The 26334-nt window shown below is 38.8% G+C and overlaps 1 protein-coding gene across 1 annotated transcript; it reads right to left on the minus strand.

Moving 5' to 3' along the window:
• Positions 1-6622: 6622 nt before the first annotated feature.
• LOC112176436 (scarecrow-like protein 6) lies at positions 6623-9578 on the minus strand. Its single transcript, XM_024314359.2, has one exon. It carries the CDS (start codon positions 9050-9052, stop codon positions 6824-6826), a length of 2229 nt encoding a protein of 742 aa, XP_024170127.1. The 5' UTR covers positions 9053-9578; the 3' UTR covers positions 6623-6823.
• Positions 9579-26334: the final 16756 nt, after the last annotated feature.

Below are 26334 nucleotides of genomic sequence, written 5' to 3' on the forward strand. Positions count from 1 at the left end.
CTCCTCCACCAAAATTAATCAGAGAGTTGGTTCTCGATCTTGATATGTTGCTGGAATCCCTTTGAATTTGCTAAAAGAAGCATTTCAAGGGTTTTGGGTTCCGATTGAGTAATAATTATATCATAATATTCAATGAATTTAGTTGGATTAAATTATGCTTACTACCTTGTACTTTCAAGGGTTCATCAATTCAGTCCCTGCTCTTTTAATTTAATCAGAAAAGTCATTGCACTCTCTAATTTCATCAAATCGATCCAATTAGTCACTATTCCGTCAATTTTCGCTGTTAAAAGGCTAACGTGGGACCTTCTCACAGGGAAAATTCCAAACTACCCATCGCTAGGCAGGCCGCCGATGCGTCAGTGTTGTGAATGCAGATGGGTAGTTTAGAAATTTTCCTCGAAAATTGACAGAGTGGTGAAAAATTGGATTGATGAAATTGGAGAATGCAAGGACTTTTCTGATTAAATTAGAAGTGCAAGGACTGAACTGATGAACCCTTGAAAATACAGGGTAGTAAGCACAATTTAGTCCAATTTAGTTTAAGGAAATTCCAAATTATATATATATTTTTTTTTTAGGGCAACAGAAGACTAATCCATTGATGTAAATCATAACGACCTCACTCGGTCAAGCATGAAGGGTACAAACACCCTTCATATTACAATGCAAGCTCATCAGAGAACTCAAAAACCAAAGGAAATCCAAAAAACTAAAATCTAAAACAAAGAAACTACCAGCAAAAGCAATAAACTAAAAAAACAAGAACCCTATGGCTTCCAAAGTGTGACACCTCCTTGATTCCTTTGACACCTAAGACCCTTTTGGTGTACGTCGCCAAAACCAAGGAGGCCCCATCACACCTTAGTAGACAGAGGGGAGCTTCTCCTACTCGGATTTGGGAGCAGACATAGCTGCCACACCCTTACGCAAACCATGCACATTACCAGGACCCTCCTCTGTTGAGCTTTAACACCATGGAAGAGCCACCACACAAAGAAACCGCTTGCTTAATCTTGTTTCTTTGTCCCTGAGGCCTACCTTTCTTCTTATAAACCTTGGGAGGCGACGTCACCTTCACCTCCACCAAACCATCAGAGGAAAATTCCAACCCAAGATTTTCCTGTTAAAAAGTGGCCAGGGCAAGAGCTAGACCGTGATTAGCTCTCTTACCGTCCTTCGAGGTCTCCTCCTCCCTAGAGCGGCGCACCCCCACGACTGGAACAGAAGCAGACGTGCCTCAAACCCAGGCAAAGACGCCAGCTCCGGGATAGGGCTGATTTGCACTGGTTTCTTCTTCAGCAAGTTAGGAACTTTGAAGGTTGAAAGCAAGGAAAGGAGAGGGCTGGGAGAGCCGACCCTGAAGCTTGCTGTGAGCCCTCCTCCACCACAGTGTCAGTTTCTGACTCATCCTCTCTAGGACACTGCTGCCCGCCGTGATTCAAGAGAGCGCAAAGCCTGCAGTGCCCCAAAAGCCGCTCATACCAGAAACGCAGCGTCAGGACATCAGTGGGAGAAACCCTAACCTTACGATCCAGACTCACCGGATCATTGATTTAGAGAATAAGCCGAACCCGAACTTCCCCACGATGAAGAGCCAAATGATCCACCTCTAAAACTTCTCCAATCGTCCCTCCCACCAACCTAACCGTGGGTTCAGTCAAGATACCCGACGGGATGCCTTCAAACACAACCCAGATCCAAACAAAATCAAGCTTCACCTCAGCAATCTCCGAGAATCCATCATAGTCATTCAGCAGAATCATAGCCCGTTGAAAGCCCCACAAACCTCCATTCTTCACCCGCACAATATCACGTTCATAGGTGAACGTAAACAGAAAACGGTCACCCCAGGCCCTGGGGTTGGACCTCCAACGTCCTCGTCAGTCTCCACATGGATCTAACCGCACTCCGAAACAAATCCAAAACCACCGCCCTACAAGTGTTGAGTCTCCCCACCAAGTAAAAATGGGGAGCAAGAAATTCCTTCCCCGGAACCCTAAAGTTCCCCAAGTCCATCGGTTCTTCCCCCTCTCTGAGCGACAACTTAGTCGCTAGCCTGGCAGTCATGGAGGCAATAGTAGCAGCCATGAAGCGGGACGCCGCACAACTCGAAAATACTCAAACCCTAACCCTAGCAGAGCGAGAGAGAGAGAGAGAAGGTGTAAAAGTCGAGGTATTAGTGTAACGGATCCGAATTAGATTGTTTTAAATTTACTTTTGTATTAAATAATGGGTCATCTGTAGAAATTATTATTGTTACTTAATTGTTTTAGGTAAATTATGAAACTATACAGGTAATATAAGGAAATTTCGGGAAAAAAAAAAATAATTGAATGTTATATTTGGGGGAGGTAAGAAGAGTTTTTTTTTTTTTTTTCATTTGTCTCTCTTAATCGTTATTTGTTTTTCATATAACTTGACAAATTCTATTAATAATTGAAAAAAGTTGGAGGTTCAAATATCAAATTTGAAGATCCAACTAGAACCACTCAATAGAAAAAGATGGTGTCAAAAAAAAAAAAAAATTGAAAGAGTGCATAACTGGGTAAACTATATTTTGGCCAAGTAAAAAAAGTCAATGAGGTCGGCATATTAGAATGTGATAATAATATGGGCTAAATACAAATTACTACCCTGTGGTTTAGGTCCAAAATCAATTCAGTCCATGAACTTCTAATTTCATCAAAAACACCCCTGCACTTTAAATTTTGATCTAATAGGTCCAATTTGTTAGTTTTCCGACAATTGAGTTATTCAACTTGTTAATGTGGCTCATATATGGCTCATATATGGCCTATATTTTATGACGTGGTGTCGAGGTGGTCTGCATAGTCAATTTAGGAGTGAGTCATACTATTAGAAATAAATAGTTTTTCAACAAATAATCCAACTATAACTTGAACCCATAACAGAATATTAACGAATTGGACCTATTAGATCAAAATTGAAAGTGCAGGGGTGTTTTTGATGAAATTAGAAGTCCAGAGACTGAATTGATTTTGGACCTAAACCACAGGGTACTAACTAGTATTTAGCCCTAATAATATCCTTGGTTTTGTAGTGATTGTAATTTTCTTCACAATTGTGGATATTGTCCCAAATTTTCAAAATTAAAGAAAATTATGATTTATGTTCTTAAGTTTAAAATAGAGAAAATATTTCAAACAGTACCCGAACTTAGGCCGACTCCTAACTTCAGTACCCGATTATGCAAAACTATCACTTTAGTACCTCAAGTTTGAAGCCCGACCTAAAAACGGTACACGCCGTTCATGACGGCATTAAGAGCTCAGCCACGTGGCATATTTTGAGGGGTAACTTGGTCCCGTCACTGCTTAAACTACTCCCCAGCACTTGATCACTTGCTTTGATTTGTCAGTCCATCTTCAATTCCAACCAAAACCCAGTTCAACAAACATGTCAATCATCCCAATCAACGAGCGACGAAGCAGTGACTTTGATCCCTGGGCTCTCAACCTTATAACACAAGCCATATTCAACAAAAAATCAACAACTTACACAGATAAGCAATATAAGGCTCCTTGCTTTCGATCAAATTCGCAACCCGAAGAAAGCTTTGGATTTTTTAGGCCAAAGTGGCAGGCAATCTCTCGCTTTCAAATGGCTCGAGAACATGATTGTGATCACTCCTACTGCCCATAGTGAGATACCTTGTAATGGTCTTTTTTCCTCTGTTCCACCATCATAGATGGGCTCTGCAATCACAATCACAAACATTGGTAGTGTGAGCTCAAAGAGAAGAATGATGGGACTGTGAACAAGGGAAAATGTGAGTTGGGTTTTCGGTGGAGCTAATCTTCAAGGAGAGGATTTTGCTGAATCATGGCGGGTTTTTGGTGCCGGTTGCTTGTTTCGTTGACGATTTTGGCTCAGGAGTGTACTAGGCTGGTGAAGCTTGAGCTTTCTGGGTGTGAGGGAAGCAGAGAAGACAACCTGAGTTTTGGAAAATCGTCGTAAGCAGAAGCAGAGAAGACATCAATTATAGGGACCTCAACAACGACGTCGGAAGGGTTTTGGTCAAGGGGTTTTGAGTCCGAGGATGACGATGAGACTATCTCTATCTCAGAAGAAACCATTTCACCACACAAAGATCCGGGTTTGGGGATCCGAGTAAGGTAATTTTCAGCTTATGTGGTAATGATAATGCCCCTATGTTGGAGGATAAGAGATCTGTGACCATAGGATGGATGGTGGATGGTTGACTGACTTTGTATTGTGAGAATTTGAAGACTCTGATGTTTCAATCTGTAGCTTTCGTATGGTGGGTGGTTCTCCTACACTCTCAAATCATATTCTCTACTCTCATAATATGAAATGGACACCTACACCAAATCTCTTCTTCCCTTAAGCATTATCGGAACCAGTTTGGGAAAGAAAGGCAGTAGCTTTTTCAGAAAAAGTAGAGACTTGAAGTTTCTGATTGATGCTCCTTGATCTTATGCACAGATGATTCGTGTCAAAGCTGCTATTAATCTTCAAGTTTCTAAATGTTTCTCTGATTGTTGTGTAGAATTTTCAAGGTTAGGGAAACAACAGAGGCTCAAATCGAATAAAGCACTCAAATCCATATTCCAATCACAACCTAACAAAACCCAGATGAAGAAGAAAGGATCTGCAAAAATAAGGGAAGAAGAAGATAAGGTGATCTGGAAATGATAATGTATGGGTAAAATGACCCAAAAACCCCTCCAAATTTAGCATGTGGATTGTTAGTTAACACCGTCATGGACGGCGTGTACCGTTCTTAGGTCGGGCTTCAAACTTGGGGTACTAAAGTGATAGTTTTGCATAGTCGGGTACTGAAGTTAGGAGTCGGCCTAAGTTCGGGTACTGTTTGAAATATTTTCTCTTTAAAATATACCGGACATTATCTCGCTTTTGAGGAACTGTAATGGATAAAAAATTCACCCACATGAATTAAGTTCAACTACTTAAATTATAACAAGTTAAAACTATACATTCAGTCTCTCCCGTTAATTTGCGTTTTCTTAAAAAATTGTCCTGAGATAAACAAATCTCCTTGAGTTAGATTACATGGTGACAATAATTAGATTATAAACTATAGGATTATAATCCTTGGGGCCAACCCGTGTTGGTTTTCCTCATATCTTAGCCAAGCAATAATGATACTTTTTCCTCTCGTTTTTTTTTTTTGGTCTGAGCAATGTACAAAATGATACTACTAAATTTGAGAGACCCAACCATCATTGTTCATGCATCATGGCCTGAATGATTTAATATTTGGTTAGATTATTAAACAAAACCCTAGTTTAATGAAGGCCTTCCAAGGTGCTAAAGAGAAAGAGTCTAAATTAATCATGTGAGGGGTCCAATAGGAACACAACCCATGTGAGTTCATTAGGGGAGGACACACATAAAGAATACTAAACACACACAAAAAATTCATATGTATAATAATACAGGACTGACAATACATGCATAAGTAGTATATGATACATTATGTCTTAACTTATATTAATGCATATAAAAGGTGTGATGAATTTAATTGTCTAATATTACACCAACCATGATTGACATTCAGCACAAAAATATATAACAAGCATTGATCAAGTCCAACAAATGCATGAATGTTCAGGGCCAATTTAGAGCCAATTTACTAATTTAGGACAACATCCTATCCTTCAAACCCTTTAAAAAATAGTTTAACTTAGCAATGTAATACATGAACTTATGGAGTACCCACCAGAATTTAGTGTTAATAATCTATAATTGATAACAAACCTAATTTTTAAAGATTTGATGGTAATCTATCTGTAATGTAGAGATGGAGGTTTAAGATTTGGTGTAACATCTTAAGCTCTTAGAATCCTTTCAATCAAGGCAAGTTCTAGAGCTTAAAATAGTAAGTAACATAAATAAATATACAAATTTATTTAAAAAAAAAAAAACAACCCACTTACATATACATAACCTACTGCATTTAAGCCATAGTGGGGTTCTCAAATATTGATCATAACTGAATTGCATACCTAACTTAACGGGGGCTCTGGCCAGATATAGAAACAATGCAACATATTTCAGACAATGTATTGACAAACTTAAATAAACATGGCTTAACTTGCAGCGAAATATAGCCAATGCAACTTTCTTTGTTATTGTTTACCCGCAAGATGTAACATCTAATGTAGAAGCAGACCAAACCATGTTGTAGACAATCTTCAAAAGCATAACAAATAGAATGCAGAGGTTGTGGTTGTGCTGCTGGTGCCATGATCATAAAACATGCTATACATTCCAAAACCTCTTTCGAGGTCAGACTAAAAGAATTACAAACAACATATGGCCAAGAGGATAAAACTTACATACAACATATGGCCAAGAGGATAAAACAACTCTCGAGTAATGATTACAATTAAGTTGGAATTTAATGAAAACACTTCTAATACCAGTAGACTTCAGCCAGAAAAGTTGACCAATTTAGAATCAGTATTCGGTCATCAATAAATTTGAAGGTTAAATGGTTTGATCAGATGACTTGTTTTAAGTTTCTTAGTTAGATGGTGCACAACAGACATTCACAATCTTGATCTGACAAACATCACCATAGAAATACCGAAATTCAAGTTATAAACTAGAATTGCAAAGAAAAAAACTGTACAAAGCCATTGAGTTACTTTTAAATGTCTGGTTTCTTCATTACAAACAATAGGCCTACAGCACCATAGACAATTAGCATAGAAGCAAGAAAACTCAAAAAGATCCGAAACTAAGCAGTAAGTTATGAAGCATCTTGGAGACGAAAATTAACAGGTAGAACCAATGTCAAAATGCTGGTTCTTCAGCACCGCCACCCTGAGGCTGAGATGAGATCCTTCCGCTGCCAGCAGAGCACAAGCGAAGACTGTCTCTTCTCAACATGGAAACCCCCAACTGGAGTCCGTTGCACCAAGCAATCCGCTTGGGACTCGGTGAAATTGCTGAATGTCACCGGGGAGAACCCAGATGACAAAAACAGAGTCCTCCAAGAAGGTGTCGGTGTCCTTTTAGGAGAAAGATGGCAGCCCATTACAATCTTTTCAATGCTTGGTTGGAGCAAGTACCGCTCAATCTTTTGCAGGGCATCTAGATTTGCATTTACAGCATCTAATGATTCAAGAAGGCTTGAGTAACAGTGAACGGCTTGAATGATTTGGTGGGGAAATGGGATATCAGCCCGGTCACTGCCGCCCCTTTCCAAGGATACCACAATTTTGGGAGAAAGCTGCTTAACAAAGCGCAGGACCAAAGGAAGCGATAAACGGGAATTCAAGAAGGAAGCAATTGGAAGATTGACAGCAACTGCCACACCCTCTGAGCCATGAAGTGGTAATGGCCAAGAACCAGAGTTCAATGCCTCAATACTTACAATTTCGAGTTCAAATGCCAAATTGAGCTCACAAGCAAAGTTCTTGAGGTTTTCTTGAGTGAAAGCCAGCTCGAATTCATCGTGCATCGAAGAGCATACAAATGCAGTGATTTTGAGAGAAGGAGGCGAACCACCATTTCTTAAAGCCACCTCTTGCATAAAAGAAGCCCATTGCCCACCATAGCCAATATCAAAATCGATAACATGGACACGATTAAAGCCTTCCACAGATTCAAGGATGGCTTGGTTGCAAGTAAAGTTGGCAAATTGGAGAACTGGTGAGATTTCAGAGAATGATTTATATGCAGCAATCTTGTAAATGAGGCTAAAAGGTGACAAATTAGCAGAAGAGTGAGAGTTGTTCATGTTAAGTAGTAATTCCAAGGCCTCCTTGAAATAAAAAGCAGCCCTTTGAAAAGGCTTACCAATAGGAGAGAGCTGTTGATTGAGCCGCGCCAATATCCCTTGCGCGAGTAACGGATTGCCTGTTTCGATCAGCTCTGCTGCATTGACAAGCTGGTCAACTATCGCTTGATGAAGCTGGTGGTTGTTCATCAATTCTTTATCCCCTTCCAGATTGTTCACCATTTTGTCCTTCGCGGCTAACATTACTGGCCTGTGTTGGAGATGTTGTGGAAGCAACAGAAGCTGCTGCTGCTGATGTTGTTGTTGCTGCTGATGTTGTTGCTGCTGCTGCTGTTGTACCCGAGCCATTAGCTCTTGACCCGGATTCAAAAACGGCAATCTCTGGCCCGGGTAACTGGGTCCAAAGCCACCGGAATTATGCCTTTTTGCCGGAGGTGGGGAAAGGAAGTGGTGGTCTTGCAATTGGGAATACGAGAGTGGCATAAACATCGCAGGATTTTGATTAAACTGAGCTTGGTTTTGATTCATCACCATATGTGGATTGAAAATTTGTGGCTTCTCATCCAAAGGCTCAACCAATTGTTGTTGCTGTTGGAACAAACCAGGAGGTAGTGAACCTGGGAACAGATTGTTCGCTGAAGCAGAGAAAACGGTAGCATTTGAGCCATTGAAAGGAATTTCAGAACAAGATGTTGCTTGCAGAGAAGGGTTAGCAATGCTGCTCATCCCCAGATTCAAACTCCCTGTATTGTGTTCTTCAAAGGCGCCATAACCTTGATCCTCCACCACATCATGAAACCCAAAATCTTGATGAGAACCAACCCCACTCTGCAACAGCTTGTTCAATCCAAGAGATGGGTCTTCAATGTCACTCATCATCAACTTAAGAATGGACTGCTCTTGACCTGGTGACTCAGACAGCACACTCTCCCAGTCCTCCATTCCAAGTGGTGGTCCACATTTTGCTTCTTCTAGACCTGCTTCAGATGGCTTGTTTTCTGCCGGAGCCGCAGCCGCCACGCCGGTGGTAGGGGTGGTATCTGTAGACCCACTTCCACCGCCGCTGCCGTGAGAAGAAGACAGAGTTGAAGAGGATGTAGGAGGGCTTGGGCTTCTTCTGGTATCGAGAACAGAAGTGGGCTCAGTGCTGCCCACATAGCAATTCTCCTTCCACTTTTGAGGTTGCTGATGGTGGCCCTGTGGTGCTGGTGAAGCTAACAAATCTGAAGAATCAGATGAGAAATCTAACACCCCCTTCCCTTGAAACTCCTCAAAGGGTAGGGGCATGGCCTTCATCTAACAAAATCAACACTAACAAAGATACCCAAAAACCCAAGAACCCAAAAGCCTCCAGTTTTCAAGAACAAGAACAACCCCACACACCCCCAAAAGACTCTCAGACCACAAATTACAAATGGATTCACTTCAAATTCCAAACCAACTGAGCTTGAAACAGAGACCACCCACCCCACAATGCTATACAACAAGAAAAGACACAGACTTTTGAGTTCTAAGTCTCTGTTCCCAACCCAAATCCTACGAATTCAGCTGATTAAACACACAATACACAGCTCAAGAATTGAAATTTCAGTAGACACAGACACCTTGTGCTCCAATTGGCTGCTGCTTCTGTTTGAAAGAGGATGCAACTCAAGACTCAAGAACCATTTTTGGAACCATCTTTTGTATCTTCATTGCTTGAAAATGGGTTTAGGCGCTTTGGTAGGTTTTCTTTCTTTCTCAGTTTCTCTTCTGGTGCCTTTGGGAAGTAGTACTGGTACTTCGTCTTCCTTTTGTTTTCTGCTATGTGGATGCGTGCAACATATAAAAGTGGTAAAGTGAGCTCTCTCTCTCTCTCTCTCTGTTTTTTTCTTTTAATTAAAAAAAGAAACAATTGTTAATTACAATTTTTTATGTGGCTTTTGTCTGTAGATGTTGTTTTCTCTCATCTAGGGTTACTGTCAATCAATTCAATCCCACTCTCGCAAATCACCATGTAATTTCCTAACCTCCAATTTTCCTTGTAAAACCAAAATTCATTGTTCACATAAATTGGAAAAGAATAATGAGATGTAAAATTTGACATGCAACAATGATTTCATCATTTAAATGCAGAGAGTAAGGTCATTTTCGAGCAGAAGATGAAATTAGGATTGACATCGTCTGATTATTAAAGTGCGTTAGAAAATGTCAGAAGTTGTCAATAACGGCAAAATAATGATAACTATCTAAGAAAGTTTCTCTAATTGAAAAATTCAAGCCCGCAGCATGACTCACGTTTTTGAATAAAATCTTGGCGCCTAATTTTTCTCTTTCTGTTTTTAATTTTCTTAAATTATAAAATATTAAGGGAGTCAAATTCAGACTTTAATTTTACAATCTGTACTCTATGTTTCTCATTTTGAAAAACTTAAATTTTATATTTACTAAACCAAGTGGTGTGCTGGTCGAACGGCCTAATCTGGAACCCCCAGATCTAGCGTTCGAATCCCAGTCTCATCCAGTGGCCAGCAGATTTGAGGGACTCTTTGGGTTCGTATGTCTGCAGTGCAGTGGATTAGTCTGGCCTTTGTCGCAATAACGGTGCAGGTGATGGGATATCACTGCATAGGTGTGTGTGTAACCTAACTTCTCGATTAAAAAAAAAAATTATCTTTACTAACTTAATTTTTTTTAATAAAAATTTTAGCTAAAAAATAGTAGAATGAGTGTAAATTGTATAAAATTAAAAGGACAAAATTAATTCAAATAATATTATAAATATTTAAAATCTCATTTGCATAAGTTACATGCACGCTCCTTAAGGCGCGTGAGGAGGCTACTATGGGGGCCATCATTTATTAGCTTCTTTTACACAGAGCAAGGAGAGACAGAGAAAAGGTAAACCAGTTGAAATGACTATTGCAAACTTACCTGCACTTCCGATACTACCCTTGCATTGGGCTGCAAGTTAGCTTCGATTCTCGATCAAAGCTTCTGTAAGTGGAAGGGTATTTGTGTAATTTAGTGCCAACAACTTTTGTTGTCCTGGTTTTTGAAACTGAATCTGACGGCACGTCAATGAGTGCCTTTTGAGAGGGTTGGAGATATCGAGACGGATTTAACGGACCAGATATTTGGTTTTCAATTAAAAACATGTGGTTGCAATTTTTTGTATGAGTAAATGTTTCCTGAAATTTGGGTCATTTCACATTTTGATTCCCAACGTTATAGAAGTATTACATTAGTTGTAGGGGTCGTCAATGAGCAGGGCCGACCCTGCAATGTTCTGCTCAAGATCAATGAGCTAGGGCAGAGCCACAACATATTTCTCTTTTTTTTCAGGCCGGGCGTCTTCGCTTTGTTTGTAATGAAAAATGAAAGAGACGGTCTTCGGACATTTTATCCGGGCTGGCTTTCTTGATCACCTCATTCTTCAATCATGGGTTAAGATGTGGCTAAAGTATCTCCGATGGTACGCTGAGATTAGCGTAAATTACGATGTGTCGCTCGAGGTCTCTCGAGCCTCCTGTTGTACTAATATCTATATTATGCTCTAGGAATAAGGTAATGATATTCTGGTATGAAGTTTTCTCAATACATTTATATATAATGTTTTTTCATTAAAAAAATACAAAAACTATGAAAAATCATGATATGTTAATGATTGAATAAAATAAAATATAAAATTAAAAGAAAATATGGCCTATGGCAATAAGTAGTTTATATATTAAACTAATAACTACATTAAAAAAAATTAATACTAGAATTGAATAAGGTTTCAGGTAGCGCTTATAAGGCCGAGCCAGGCGGGCTTTAATGGGCCGAGTTGCGGGCTTTAAAATATATAGTATTTCATTAGTAAAACTTACAAGAGCAGTTAAAGTTTAGGGGCCGTGACCACTTACCCAATTTCAGCATAAATATTGCCCACTTACTCCACTAAGAGTTTTTTTAACCCATTTACCCAAATCTAACATCTTTTGACAATTGTGCCCCTATTATTAAATTAAAACCCATCCATCTCCTATCAGTCTCTCTCTCCTTCCCAAACTCTCTCTCTCTCTCCCCCCATCTCCACCTCCACTCTCTCTCTCTCTCTCTCTCTCTCTCTCTCTCTCTCTCTCTCTCTCTCTCTCTCTCTCTCTCTCTCTCTCCTCCTCCCATGATCTCCACCTCCGGTCTGTCTCTCTCTCTCTGATCGCCGCACCGGAGATGCAGTCCAAACCTGAAGACGACGATGAAGCTCCAGACGGCGATCCAACGTTCTCGTCGTCGTTCGAATGATCGGCGATCCAGCCACTCCAACGTCCTCGTCGCCGTTCGATTGTTCGGCGATCCCGACCATCGCCACTCCTTGTCACTCCTTGCCTCGGCTTTCTTCATCTTCCCGACCACTTTGCCTTCCAAATCTTCAGCTTCTTCGTACCAAACTCCAATGTTGGTGGCTGAAATCAACGGCAGCTTCGGAAGATTCTCAAAGGTCTTTGCTTTTTCACTGTTGCTGGTGACATCAGGGAGTGAAGGAAAATGGGGTTTCGAAAGATTGGGCCTTTCATTGGGTTTGAAGTTCTGGGTGGTGTTTCGATTTTGGGGTTTGGAATTCTGGGTGTTTCGGTTCTGGGGTTTTGAGGGTTTAGGCCTCTATCGTTCCGGCAATCGTTGTTCCAGTCTCTCGCCCCGACACTGACGATATCAACCCCATGCTTCTCTCGTACACAATCGAGTTCAAATACAACCAAGCACAATCACCTATCTCTCTCTTACACCAGCACCGGCGAGAAATCACGATCAGCTTTAGATGTGGGTGCCCAGAGCACTTTTTTTTTTTTTTTTTTGGTATCCTGAGATTGCAATGTAACTGTGGGGTTTGTTTGATGGTCTACTGGGGGGCAGTAGACACATTATTGGCCCCCAGTAGACTTTGATACGAGGGACATGGATCACTATAATGTGGTGTTTTGATAAGTTACATGTTGTTTTCTGTGTATTAAGGTCAAATTATCAGTGAATCCTACAAAATGGTGCATTTTTGGTGGTCTATTGGGAGGCAGTAGAGACATTGGACTTTGTATTGGGGGGCAATAATATGATTACTGGGGGGCAGTAATATGATTATAAATTGATCAATTGTTCCTGTAGTGTATTCATTTTGGTTTTGGGAGTTCATACAATTCACTGGACGTCAATAATATGATTTTTGGGAGGCAGTAATATGATTACTGGGGGGCAATAATAGCCGGATTCTGGAATCCGGTCACCGGTCGTTGGAGTCCGGTCACCGGTCGCCGGAGACCGCGCCGGCCATTGGTCACCGTAGCACAGCAAGGTGGAAGATGACTTCTCTCTCTAAGTGAGAAAGAAGGAGAGGGCAAAAAAGTCTCAAAAAAAAAGAAAAAAGAATTAATTGGGTAAAGGGGAAATAATCCCTTAGAGTGTTTTAGGTAAATGGGGTTAAAAAACAGTTGGTGGAGCAAGTGGGCAATTTTTAGCCTAAAATCGGGTAAATGATCATTTTCCCTAAAATTTAAGTGAGCGACCTCATTAAAATCTTGAAGTAAATCAAGTAGGACGAAATTAAAGAACATTTCCTAGTACGAACATAGAAAAAAAAGTTCTACATGGTTTTGCAGCCCTTATAGCCTATAATCAATAAAGAACTATGTTATCTAACTATGAAGGAATGATCATACATGCCTAGATGATAGATCATGTTGTTAGAATCATGAGGCAAATATGTGCACTGATATATATATATATATATATATATATATATAAAATTTTAATCAAATAAATAGTATATTCATCACAAGCCAGAATAGGTCGTTACATACTCTTTCACTGTCACTTAAGGGCATAGATAGACAAGAAAATAGTGGTAGTATCCACAAGTGGTACATAGAAATAGACCTATTCATTGTACATTTAAATACGTAGAGGTAGCGAGGACCCTCCTTTGGTATTACTCCAGAGCCACTAGAGATACATATAGTGCACATCGATGCTTAACTTCCTAAATACAAGAAATTTATTGAAATTAGATAAAAACTAAAAACATAGGGATAGGCCTGGGGCAAAACACCCCAGCCCAAATTACGCCCCAGAGGGCAATCCCAAGAGAATGGGGCCGGTAGAGAGTTGACCCGTGCCCGCCACCATCCTCAACCCTAGTGCCGATCATCCTCAACCCTACACGAAACATATCAAAATCGCGCAGCCACGCCGCCACCATGATTGGTACAGATCCATCACAGCCACACCACCCCAGCGATCCTTTCAGACCGCCAAAGCCTCGCCGCCACACCAATCCACCATAGCCACGCTGTCACCGATTCTAGATATCTTCTAACGAAGCCCTCGCCGCCACAAGTCCTGGAAGCGCTTGACGACACCTACCATCCACGCGAAATTCGACTAGCCTAGACCCCTCTACCATATCCCTAGCCACACCCCATTCATGAGACTATCCGGCAATAGCTTTCAAGACCCGCCCGGCAGCAGCCCAAATCGACATAATGAAACACCGATAAGCGCCATCGGACAAGAAGAAACTTAGGAAAACCTAGAAACAATTCTAGTTTGGGGCCATGACCACTTACCCGATTTTAAGCTAAAAATTGCCCACTTACTCCATTAAGAGTTTTTTAACCACATTTACCCAATTTAATATTTAAGTACAGTTTTGCCCTTAACTCAATTATTTAATTACATGTGCATCTCCTTGTCTCTCTCGACTCTCCTCGATCTGCTCTTTCTCTCTCATCCCCCATTCTCTCTCTCTCTCTCTCTCTCTCTCTCTCTCTCTCTCTCTCTCTCTCTCTCTCTCTCTCTCTCTCTCTGTGGCAGTGTGCTGGACGTGTGCAGGCGAGGTGGCGCTGAGATGGGCAGACGTTGGGCTACGCAAGACGTAGGTGTGCTGTGTTGCGCAGGTGGCGGGGCAAGGCTGCAGGATTCTGCAGCGATCTTTGTTGGGATCTGCGCAAGTGTGCTGGCCGCGTGGGTAGGAAGACGATGGGATGTTGCTGTGCGAGCAGGAGGGGGACTAGGTGTAGGTGGAGGCTAGATCAAAGGCTGGGAGGCTCCGGTGAGGAGGCTGGATCGAAGGCCGGAATGCAGGCGGTTGGGATCGGTGCTGCAAATGACTCCGGTGAAGTGGAGGCGGTGCTGCAGTTCCTTATGGGCTAGCAAGGACGAAGGGCGATCTAGTGGGCAGGCCGCCGTGAAGAATTTTTTTTAATTATATATATGTAAAATTAAACATATAAATTGATCAATTGTGCCTGAAGTGTATTTATTTTGATTTTGGAAGTTTATGCAATTCACCGATGGCAACAATATGATTATTAGGAGAAATAATATGATTATTAGGAGACAATAATATGAGTATTGGGGGGCAATAATATGTATATAAATTGATCAATTGTGCTTGTAGTGTATTCATTTTGGTTTTGGGAGTTTATGCAATTCATTGGAGGGCAATAATATGATTGTTGGAGGCAATAATATGATTATTGGGAGGCAATAATATGATTACGGGGGGGGGGGAGCAATAATATTATTACTGGGGGGCAATAATATGGTTACTGGGTATTATTAGGGGGCAATAAATTCAGACTCTAGAATCTGGTCAACAGTCAGGTAGCCGGATTCCAGTCATCGATTGCCGGATTCCTGTCACGGGTCCCAGGAGTTCGCGGCCGGCCACTCGTCACCGGAGCACAGCAAGGTGGATGATGACTTTTCTCTCTAAGTGAGAAAGAAAGAGAGGGCAAAAAAGTCCCAAAAATAAATAAAAAGAATAAAAAAAGAATTAATTGGGTATTAGGGAAATAGTCACTTAGAGTGTTTTGGGTAAATGGGGTTAAAAAACTGTTAGTGGAGCAAGTAGGCAATTTTTAAGCTGAAATTGGGTAAATGATCATTTCCCCTTTTAGTTTTCTGGAGCAAACCTGATAGAGTTTTTAATAACCTAATACGTGCATTGATATACATAGTGATTATTCATTACTTAATATTATAGGGTGTGTGTCTTTATATTTATATATATATATATATATATATCTTGAAGTCTCTGTAGCTGAAAAAAAAAAATTTGTCCAAAAAAATTAAGGAAGAGATTATATAAAAAAAGTTTGTGTAGAATACATTTTAAAGTTATTCTAACTCATTGGTTAACCAATACACTTATTACTTTAATAATATATACACACACTATTATTAAGAGAAGCGGCTTTATTAGCCAAAATTGAAAATTTTGACATATTTAATCCTGAAAGATTAAAAAAGTTTGAGAATAAATTAAATTACAAGGATGAATAAGACAATTATAAAATATATTTTTATTAAGAAAATTAAAAAGAAATGATTACACAACCCCATTTTTCTCTCCCACTATTTTCTTTCCTCAATAACTACCACTGAATCTATTTTTTCTGCAATAACTACCCACTTTTCTATTTATTTATTTTTAACAATGAAATCTTTTTTTGTGAAACGGGAGGGACACAAGGTTGCTCACCGTTTAGCACAAGAGGCTTTAAAAGTTAGTCAACCGTTACTTTGTTTGGAGTTGAGGCCTATTTGGCTCCATCAGTCTGTCAGTATGGATTTCCAGTGTGAAGTCTAGTTGGGTCGATTGTCCTGCGATAGTAACCATGTTGGTGCTCTTGCGGACTTTTGCTCCACAACTCATTGTAATTCATTCATTGTTAATGAAGTTCCTATTTGATCAAAAAAAAAAAATCTTTTTCGTACATATGTAGAACATGTGATTACAGACTAATACATATATATAATTATATATAATTATATATATATATATATATATATATCTGGGCGAGCGCGCGCGCATGTTGCCCTATTCTCTAATAATGTTTACGCATCTCCACTATGTATTGTTGGCTTATTCAGTTGTAGTTTTCTGTTTGCTGGTATATATATCCATAATCACAATTGTACAGGAAGTCTTGAATCATTCTTTTTGCAAGTTAAGAATAGTTTAGCGGACTTTAGCCATGAATATATCGTGTATCGATATTGATCGATTATACATTCTTTTTGTCTCTCAATTTGTTTGTTTTTATAGCTAAACAATTTGAAAGGATTAATTAGACAAGAATTTGAAAAGGAAAGTAACCAGATCTTTCTCTCGATCGATGATCTCTCATTGCATGCATGTGCCAAGCCGAGGCATTATAATTTGCTGCATGAAAATTAACTTGAAGTAGTGGTCAAGCATGAAACCAAGGACGTGAAGGCTAATGCAATTATCTTTATGCATTACAAATAAGAAGTCACATTGATATGTATCTATCATATATTGGATTAAGTACACTGATGATGAAGAAGACAATTTTGACAGCCTACAATAATTAAAGAATTGAAGACAGATTAGTACTGGGGGACAATAAAATGAGGACACACTGAATTTGATTGGACAAGTCAATACATAAAATACCAAAACATTATATAATTCTTTTCACCTAAAATATCATTACTGATCAATAAGGTAGGCTGCTTTTGGCATTGTACAAGAAGACCTGGCCAAGTCCAAAAAAGCAATGATCATATGAAAATAGATCAAAATTCTTGCATCGATAATAGATCAAAATTCAGAAGTGATATCTGCATAAGTCTCTCGCGTGTACAATCATCTAAATTGATCTTGTAAGGAAAAAAAAAAAGTCTTAAATAAAAAATTAACAAAATAGTAAAGAACTTGGTGAAACAGGCTAGCCTAGCTAGTGTTACAAACTTGCAATTCACTTCAATCATTCCCTAGAAAGAATGACCTAGAAGTCATCCAATTGAAGGAAATATGACCAGTTTCCGATGTAGAAATTGTTTAGCTCGAGAGACCCCTTATATTGATCCATCACAGAATCACAGATGATCAAAAGACATGTAGAAGAATATAAATCACACATCCAAAAAAATAATGAAATAAGAAAAAATATGGAAAATTCTAGTGTACTTGTGGGTATCTCATACCCACATTTACAAAAGTGACAACAAATTTGTTGTCAGAATGGTAATGTTGAGTCTTATTTTGTGTAATCTTAGTTCTAATAATGGTAATTACATCTCTTACGACATTGTTATAAGTTTTTGAACAAATTCGTTGTCAATGTTGTAATTTTTGTTTAACTATATGTAAATAGTGTAACTGAATATAATAATTTATGTTCTCAATGTTGCAATTTTGGTTCAAATAATTGTAAATGAGTGTATGAGATACCCACAAATACCATAGCTTGTCTAAAAAAATATATATAGCTAGTTCATTTTTAAAAGTAACGAGCTCGGTACTTTCTTTTTTTTTTTTAGAATGATACGAGCTCGTTACTTATTACCATTTGCAAACGAAATATCTGTTTTGTGGCTATTGATAGGTTGATACATCTACAGACTAGTTTTCCTTTATAATTTGAGTTCAAGTGTGTATTTTATGTCATTAATCTAATTCGATGAAGAACTGAAGAAGGGAATAGTATTGATCGAATTTCTCAAGCTTAATATATAGACATGTGGATAATGTAATCAGAGTTCATAGAAGACCACCTTCTCTCAATTCTCAACTGCTCTCAAGTACCTAACCCATAATCCAAGAAGGCATGAAACACTTCATCCATCGAGAACAGTGAAACAGACCCTTAAAGGGTGAAACATAGATCAATAGGTTTTTAGTCGTCTGCCTATCCTTTTAAGTATATAGGCTGCTTCAAAGTTCACACACCACGGCCTTGAAAAGAAAGAGATCGATCGAGTTGCTTTCGTTTTGCTGTGTATAGTGTGTATAGACTGTTTTGGAGATGGGTTTTTATCCAAATTTATGAGAAAAGATCTATCAGTAGCTCTCTGCATGTGCTTATTTCCCCTCTGTACAAACCCCTTTTACTTCCCCATAAAACATGAAGGGACGTGAACGTGGTATTATTGCTAGGGTACGTGAGCAAGACGACTACGTAGCTCGACAACAATGGAAACCCTAAGGGCATTGCAGGAATAATTAGACAGAACAATGGGCGGTTTTCTGTACGGATTGTGCAGACAAAGCTTGAACTGTGGCTGGTAAGTTGGGAAGGAAAGGGGGGACATGCTTAGGTATATGGCTGGAACTTGTTTGAGAAAACCATGATTTGGGCATGTCAGAGAGGGAAGAGGACTTAATTTATCTGATCTGATCTGCCGCCATGTAATTGTTCACGACAACTCCTTCGGATCAAAACCCTCGTTCCATATACATATGAAGTGTAAAGTGAACATCTTGATGCCCTTTTTTCTCTTGCCAGTGCTTTAGTGTTTTCTATTCAAAAACTTGATTCATACATTGTTATATGTAGCTAGCAGCTAGCTAGATCTCTCTTCTTACACACAATTATGTGGTTTTGGGGATAGCTAAAAGGAAATGTGCAAGTGATATTGTTCTTTTATCTCCTCCCAAGCTAGACAACCTACAACTCGAGAAACACACATGTAGAAGAATTGCATATTTGCATACCCACCCAAAACCACCATAACAAATTTTAAGCTCAAGAAAAGCAGTAGTTTCAAGCTTAAATATCTTTTAATGAGCAAATTTTAAGCTCAAGAAAAGCAGTAGTTTCAAGCTTAAATATCTTTTAATGAGCTATAGTGAATCTGAATTATGGTCTTGTTATATATAGTTGAGATCCCATGCATCCTCAACCTAACCCCCCACATACCTAATTAAATAATTAAATTAAAGCGGATGGCCGGCCATACACTCGTTTATCTAAGAAATTGTTCAAATTAAGACTCGTTTAGCCATTTTTGATTATTACTACGTAGTACGTACTAATATTAGGTTCTATCATCCGCATTAGTATTTAGTGTTTAGTACCGTATTAATGTTACTAAACAGTTTTCGATTTAGCCGGTATCTTTGTAAATACAAGTAGACAGTTATTTATTAACTAAATTAAGCACAATTCCTCATCAAATACAACTATTGGAAGTTGCATTACACGCCCTCATCATTAGTATGATTAGACTTGGCTCAGACAGTCAGATGTAAAACTTTGTTAACATCATATGAAATTACATTAGATATAAACTAAGCTCTCAATCTAGATCTTCCTTTTTGTACGTATACGTATATCATCATGAACTTTCACCATCTTTGACCTTCAATTTTTCGGTGCGCAGCAATATTTGATCGCTTGGAAATATTATAGCAGAAGATTATTGTTTTTATAAGTTAGTTTTTTATTAATTGGTTCTTCTTCACACTTCGTCACTTTCTTCGTAACTACAATATTTAGCATGTAGATGTTGTTTGGAAGTATTTGTAGGGCGGCAGGATTGGGACTACAGTTTTTGTTTCCAAGCCAAAATTCTGTGATAGAAAAAAGAAAGGTGGATTTGTGCATGTATCATATAAGAGTGGTGGAGAGTGATCAATTAATCTAGATCTGTTCTATTTGTTAGTATGTCTATGATATTGTTGTTTAGTGAAACCTTAAAAAAGAACGTCAATTACATAAAAGCTTCTTTTCGTTGATGACATCAATTATGGGCAATAATTGGGTTAGATGTTATCCAGCATCCAACAACTTCAAGCAAGATAGAAAGATGGATAGAAGATGATTTAGGAAATAAGATGAGGCGGCCTAGTGGATGGAAGATGATTTTTCTTTGGGAGAGTGATATGTTTCTGATAGTTTATAACTGCACTACAAAGTGAGCTTCAGTATGTTTTTAGTGAATCATATTTATCAAGTTTAGAGTTTGACCAATTTACGGTTCAAATAAGATGTATGTACTATTTTGGACTTCAGCTTTGAATCCTTTGATCAATGAAAATTAATTGGTTATCAAGAAAAAAAAAAGGATGATAAAACCTAACCTTTCTTACATTTTAAAATTCAAATTAACCAATTTTGTAACTATATCAGCAATTTTTAGTTGTAGTGTCTACGAATTTATTAATCATCTAAATATAACATAGTATAAAACTAACATAAAAAAAAATAAAAAAAAATCAATAAAACCATTACGGGGACACCGAAGCCAATTAGTTTCATGATGCTAGGTCTCTGTGCAGCTACTCACTCAACAATTGAGCAGGTTCCGGCTTAAGCTAGTGGAGATAAATGCCGATGCACCTGTGACAGAGATGAGTTTGTGGAGATGCCTCGTATTACGGGTGTCAAAAGGACAGCGTCAATGGCGTCGGTTCCTTACTGCAAGCGGACTAGGAGCATCGATGCAACGATGCCAGTGCCTATGGAGCTGGATTTTCAGCCAAAGTAATCTCTTCCGATTGAGAATAATGTGTTGAAGGTGTCTCCGACAAAGAAAGCTAGAGTTGGTCGTCCCTTGAGCAGGAAGAATAAGCCCAAATGGAGTGGCAAAGAAGTTGAGCTTGGACACCAAGAAGCCTAAGAGAAAATTCAAAACTGCTCGATCAGGCTGAGGTGAATGACAAAGTGACACACTGATGGTGGTGGATTTAACTGAGGGAGAGGGGACTATCCCTTCTAATTAAAGTCTTTCTCTTCTAAGGTTAGACTAATTGAGGCTATAACTCGTATTGTTCGGTATTTAGCCTATTGTCCGATTCTTAATCTTATGGTAAAGTTATGTTAGGATTGTTGAGCCCTAATCAGTGGTTCAATTCTGACATAGCCCCCTTGGGGTGGATTCTAGAATAATGTAACCTACATTTGATAATATATTGGAGTGACGTCATTAAAAAAAAAACATTACGTGTTGATGCATATAAAAAAGATAATAAAATATTAATCTAACAATATCTTTATATCAATTGCCTTGATTGTATTGAGGTAATCAGCATTCAACGTATCTGGTTATCCAAGGCAAATTGATCTAATCAATATGTTATTGTGTTATTCTCTTTAGAATTTAACACAATTACACCTACGGGGTCACGATAAAAGCTGAACTAAAGTTTTTTTTTTTTTATTTTTTTTTATCAAGTAGTTAGCTGTTAGTAACTCATACACCTATGCAGTGGTATCCCAGCATCAGGACACCTGCACCGACATTGCGGCGAAAGACAGGCTAATTCACTGCACCGCAGACGCACGAACCCAAAGGGTCCCTCAAATCTGCTGGCCACGGGATAGAGCTGGGATTAAAACGCTAGGCTGAACTAAAGTTTAGTTATTTTTGTTGTTTAGCTTCTTCTAATATTTTAATAGTCGACATACACTCTTATTTAAATTTCTTGCTATTCATACCATAGCTTTACCCCTTTTTTTGTCCATTTATATTGAAATTCCTATTGTATTCCCTTGACCCGATGATGAAGGACTTGATCAGTTATAATTGATTTGTGAAGTTGATATAAAACACTGATGCTAATAATAAAACTCGTCAAGCTGATCATGCAAATCAAGTCATCATGACCACTCATGGAATACAGTTCTTTACAAACTCAGGAAGATAAAATGCAAAAAAAATTCGTGCCATTCTCTTCACACTACCTATGATTTTAGGTTATTTGGGTATAGAACCTTGATGATTTTGTTAATTTTAAATTATTTTTTTTTCGGTTACATAATTTTAATTTTTTCCCTTCCCTTTTCTTCCTTTTTGTGGGTAATTTTCTTGTAATAATTCTGGGTCGAGGCCTCGTGATCCAGCCGGCTTCCAGTGTACTGGCTTTCAGGGCCTTAAAAAAGCCAATCCAACATTATATAACGTGTGGGTTATTGTCTATGATTTAGGCTTATCATACCCACATTTAATTTGGGCCGACTTCTTACCCACATCCAATATTTTTCTTATCCACAGGGAATAAAGAAAAGAGAAATTTCTTCAAAAAAAAAAAAGAAAGAAGGTAAATTTCAGTCTAACCCCACATTTGGAAGGGAAAAAGAAAGCCTTCAAAATTATAAAAATAATAATAAATCATAACTTAGGTCCTGAAATTTTCAATCAATGCATATATATATAAACCGATTTTACCATCAAGTTCAAAAGCTTAACTTTAATACGCGGGAGAATTGTTGACAGGACCCGCCCCGGATTTCACCCTGAAATCCGAAGAGGTCATGCGGGGCCCACCTTAGAAGAAATTCTACCAAAAATTTGACAGAACTTCCCCTAAAAATGGACAACCCAAAACCTGTAGAAAAACATTTACACTTCTAAATCATTCATCCTTATTCTCCTGGAGCCACCATGCTCCCTATATCACAACATCTCCAATTTCACAAACAATTCTGAAACTAAGAATATTAATCTCATAGGTTATCAGAGCAATTTAATGTACAGGCGTACAAGAGAATAGAAAACAAGATAAATGACCGATATGCGGAAGCTATGACAGCTATGCTTCAACCCCAAGTACGCTCGACCTCAAGCTAAACTGGCCTGTAAACTGGGCATTTAAAACCTAAGGGCCCAGGGGAAAACATTTAAAATCCGTTAGAGTGAGTGGACGAAAAATAAGTAATTTCAAATGAATAAGTAAAACTTAATGCTTTCCCAAGTTATTCTCTAAAACCTAGCATGCAGTAACAATCATGGAAAATACTCTTAATCATCCTCTTTACTGAAATCTCAATCATGTAACAAGAACATCTTGAAATCTCTTAAAATCTCATCCTCAATCCTTATAAAAAAAACATCATTTTCATGAGGCTCGTTTGATGACTAGAAAAGACTGCTGTTTAGTTATCTCATGTCATCTAGGAGGGACTGCCACCCAGATGACGCATCGGAAGGGACTGCCAACCGGAATAGGAGGTGGTGGATAGAAGGGACTGCCAACTAACCACAGGTAGTAGACGGGACTGCCGACTAACCACAGGTAGTAGACAGGACTGCTGACTAACTACCTCATGTCATCTGGAAGGGATTGCCAACCAGGTGACGCATCGGATGGGACTGCCAACGGGGCTGTAGTCTAGAAGGGACTGCCAACCAGACTATTACCTAGAAGGGACTGCCAACTAGGTAAGATACGCATGCGCTAAAACTGGCCTCCTTAATAAACTGAATAGCCTCATCAAGAAACTGAAAATAACCTCAAAATCTCAATAAATCCTCGAAAGCATAAAATCAAATACTCTGTAAATCAATAAATGCTTTCGGAAAGAAAACTCAATCTAACGGAGCTCAAAGCTCAATAAATCTCGATAATTCAATCATGCTCAAATATTCGATGAAACATTCGTACTCATGAATCCTCATAAAAACTGATATTTGAAATCCATAATTTTCATAATATTTTCTGAATCAGTCACTTCCCGAAAATCATTTCTCAACTCAATAACTCCTGAATAACTATCTCAAAAGTCTACTAAAAGCCCTCGGGAAGGAATTTCAATACTAATCTCGTAATTCATAAATAAATCTCGGTAAATCAACGCTCAATAAACCATAAAACTCAATAATTCAAAACATAATTTAAATCTCAATTGGAAGGAAATAATAATACTGCATGCATAATTAATCTAAAAACAAATGTCCACTCACAGTACTATTTAGGCGACCACGCTACCGGTTTCCTACGTCGAGCAGTAGCTCGGCACGTCGCCCTGTATACAATTATAATTCGTGAATAACAATCCGAAATTTAAATACGATTCCCACATCAAATCCTCATAAATTAACATTCTATTTCTTCTCTGATTAAACCAAAACTTTATCATTTGTACCAATTCTTTAATTGAAGGTTCTAGGGCAGAACCAAGAGAAATCCGGATGCCGGATTCTTATAATTCAATGATCGACAACCTAAACTTCGGAATTACACAATCGATACAAAACTCCATCAATTTCCACCAAACTTCACATACAAGCTACTCAATATTTATAGGATTTAATTGGGCTAAAACAGGAATAAAAAACCAGCCCTAAGCGCCTCCACGCGCCATCCACAGTGGCCCACGCGCCCTTAACCACCACCTTCGATGGTTACCAAATTTTGGCAGCACCACCTACCCAACAGTCTAAGCATTTTTCACAACTACAACAAGTGCCAATTTTACCTGTAAGTGATCGAAATTGGCCGGTGAAGTTTTTCCAGAAAAACCCAAGAACCCTAGGATTTGAAATCGTCAATTCGACCTCCACACTGCAAATCGTGGCTCAAGGATAGGGGCGAAATGATCCTTGGCAAAAACCGAACCTTCGACACCAATTTGGTGGCCAGAGACGGCCGGAAACCCTGGAAATCGAAGAAAATCCCGTTTTGCTACAGTAACCTTCACAACTCCAAATCGAGCTCTTCCGGCCAAATTGCTGCAAAACACCACCACAGACGTGACCAGGGTGAGGAGGCGAGCCAGCTGATGTCCAGATTCCATCGTGGGGTGGCCGGAGGAGGAAGAAATCGGAGGAGGAAGAATCGGGCCGAAGTGGAAGAAAAGGTCGGGGGAGAGGAGAGAGAAAAGGCCGGTAGGTTTCCAAAAATGGAAACTTACCACAGTAACTTGGCTATTTATAGAAACTTACCACATGAACAGTAACTTTAGTATTTCACTTATAACTTTCGCATACGAGCTCCGATTTTTACGTACCAAATATGCACGCGCTCGGTTTAACGTCCTCTACAACTTTCATGAAGGAAATTTTCTCAAATTTTGACCCGAACAAAAAGTCAACTTTTAGGGCCCCCTAAAAGCATTGAAACGACAGTAAAAGTGAAAGTAAAAGTTGTTTACCGTCCAAATGACTAGTAAACCGGTGAATTCGGGTTCGGGACGTCACAATTGTAGATCCATTCGTTACATTTTGTGTAATTATTATAACAAAATGGATGATAAAACTATAAAAAAAAAGGATGGTAACGGGAAGGGGAGCGGGAGCTGCCGGTGGCAGTTTTTGTAATCATTGTTATTCTTATTGTCAAGTTGCTGAGGGGTGACATAAATTATCAAAAGTCACTTTTTATTACCTAAAGTATCATGAGTAGGGATGACAAAAATCCCAGCGAGGCGGAGCTTCATTGGATACCCGCCCCTAATGGGGGAGGATTCGGGGACAAATGGGGAATGAGGATGAGGATCCCCAATCCCCGCTATCTAAGATTGGGGATGGGGCGGGGATGGTATTGTAATCCCCATCCCCAAACCCCCCCATAATATATATATATATATATATATATATATATAATTTATACATTTTTTAATTATATATATATTAATTTTTTTTATAATATAAATCACAAATATATATATTTACTACTTTACTTTAATTGTTACACTTTTACAATATAAACGGCACCATATAAACCCTAACTTCATAAACAACAACCCAACCGTTCATATTGTTCTCTCTAACCCTAACTGAATTATGATTTATAAATTTAATCATGTTTTAATTTTATTTGTTGTGCATTTTGATTAAAGACGAAATGAGAAAAGATTATTTTATTTATTTAGTTCTTATTGAGGATTTGGGGCGGGTTTGGAGACCTAGTCCCCAGTGGGGATGGGGACGGGGAATCCCCAATATATTTTTATTGGGGATTGGAGCGGGGATAGGGATGAAGAATGACTCCGGGGATGGGGATGGTATTGTGATCCCCATCCCCAACCCGCCCTATTGCCATCCCTGATCATGAGGCACATGTAAGCCACTTTTTCATTTCCCCTATTAAA

Source organism: Rosa chinensis, chromosome 1, assembly GCF_002994745.2.
Source record: "Rosa chinensis cultivar Old Blush chromosome 1, RchiOBHm-V2, whole genome shotgun sequence".
Lineage (NCBI taxonomy): Eukaryota > Viridiplantae > Streptophyta > Magnoliopsida > Rosales > Rosaceae > Rosa > Rosa chinensis.

Excerpts from the sequence above, each read along its gene's own strand:
- LOC112176436 (XM_024314359.2), bottom strand. The coding sequence starts at position 9,052 with ATGAAGGCCATGCCCCTACCCTTTGAGGAGTTTCAAGGGAAGGGGGTG.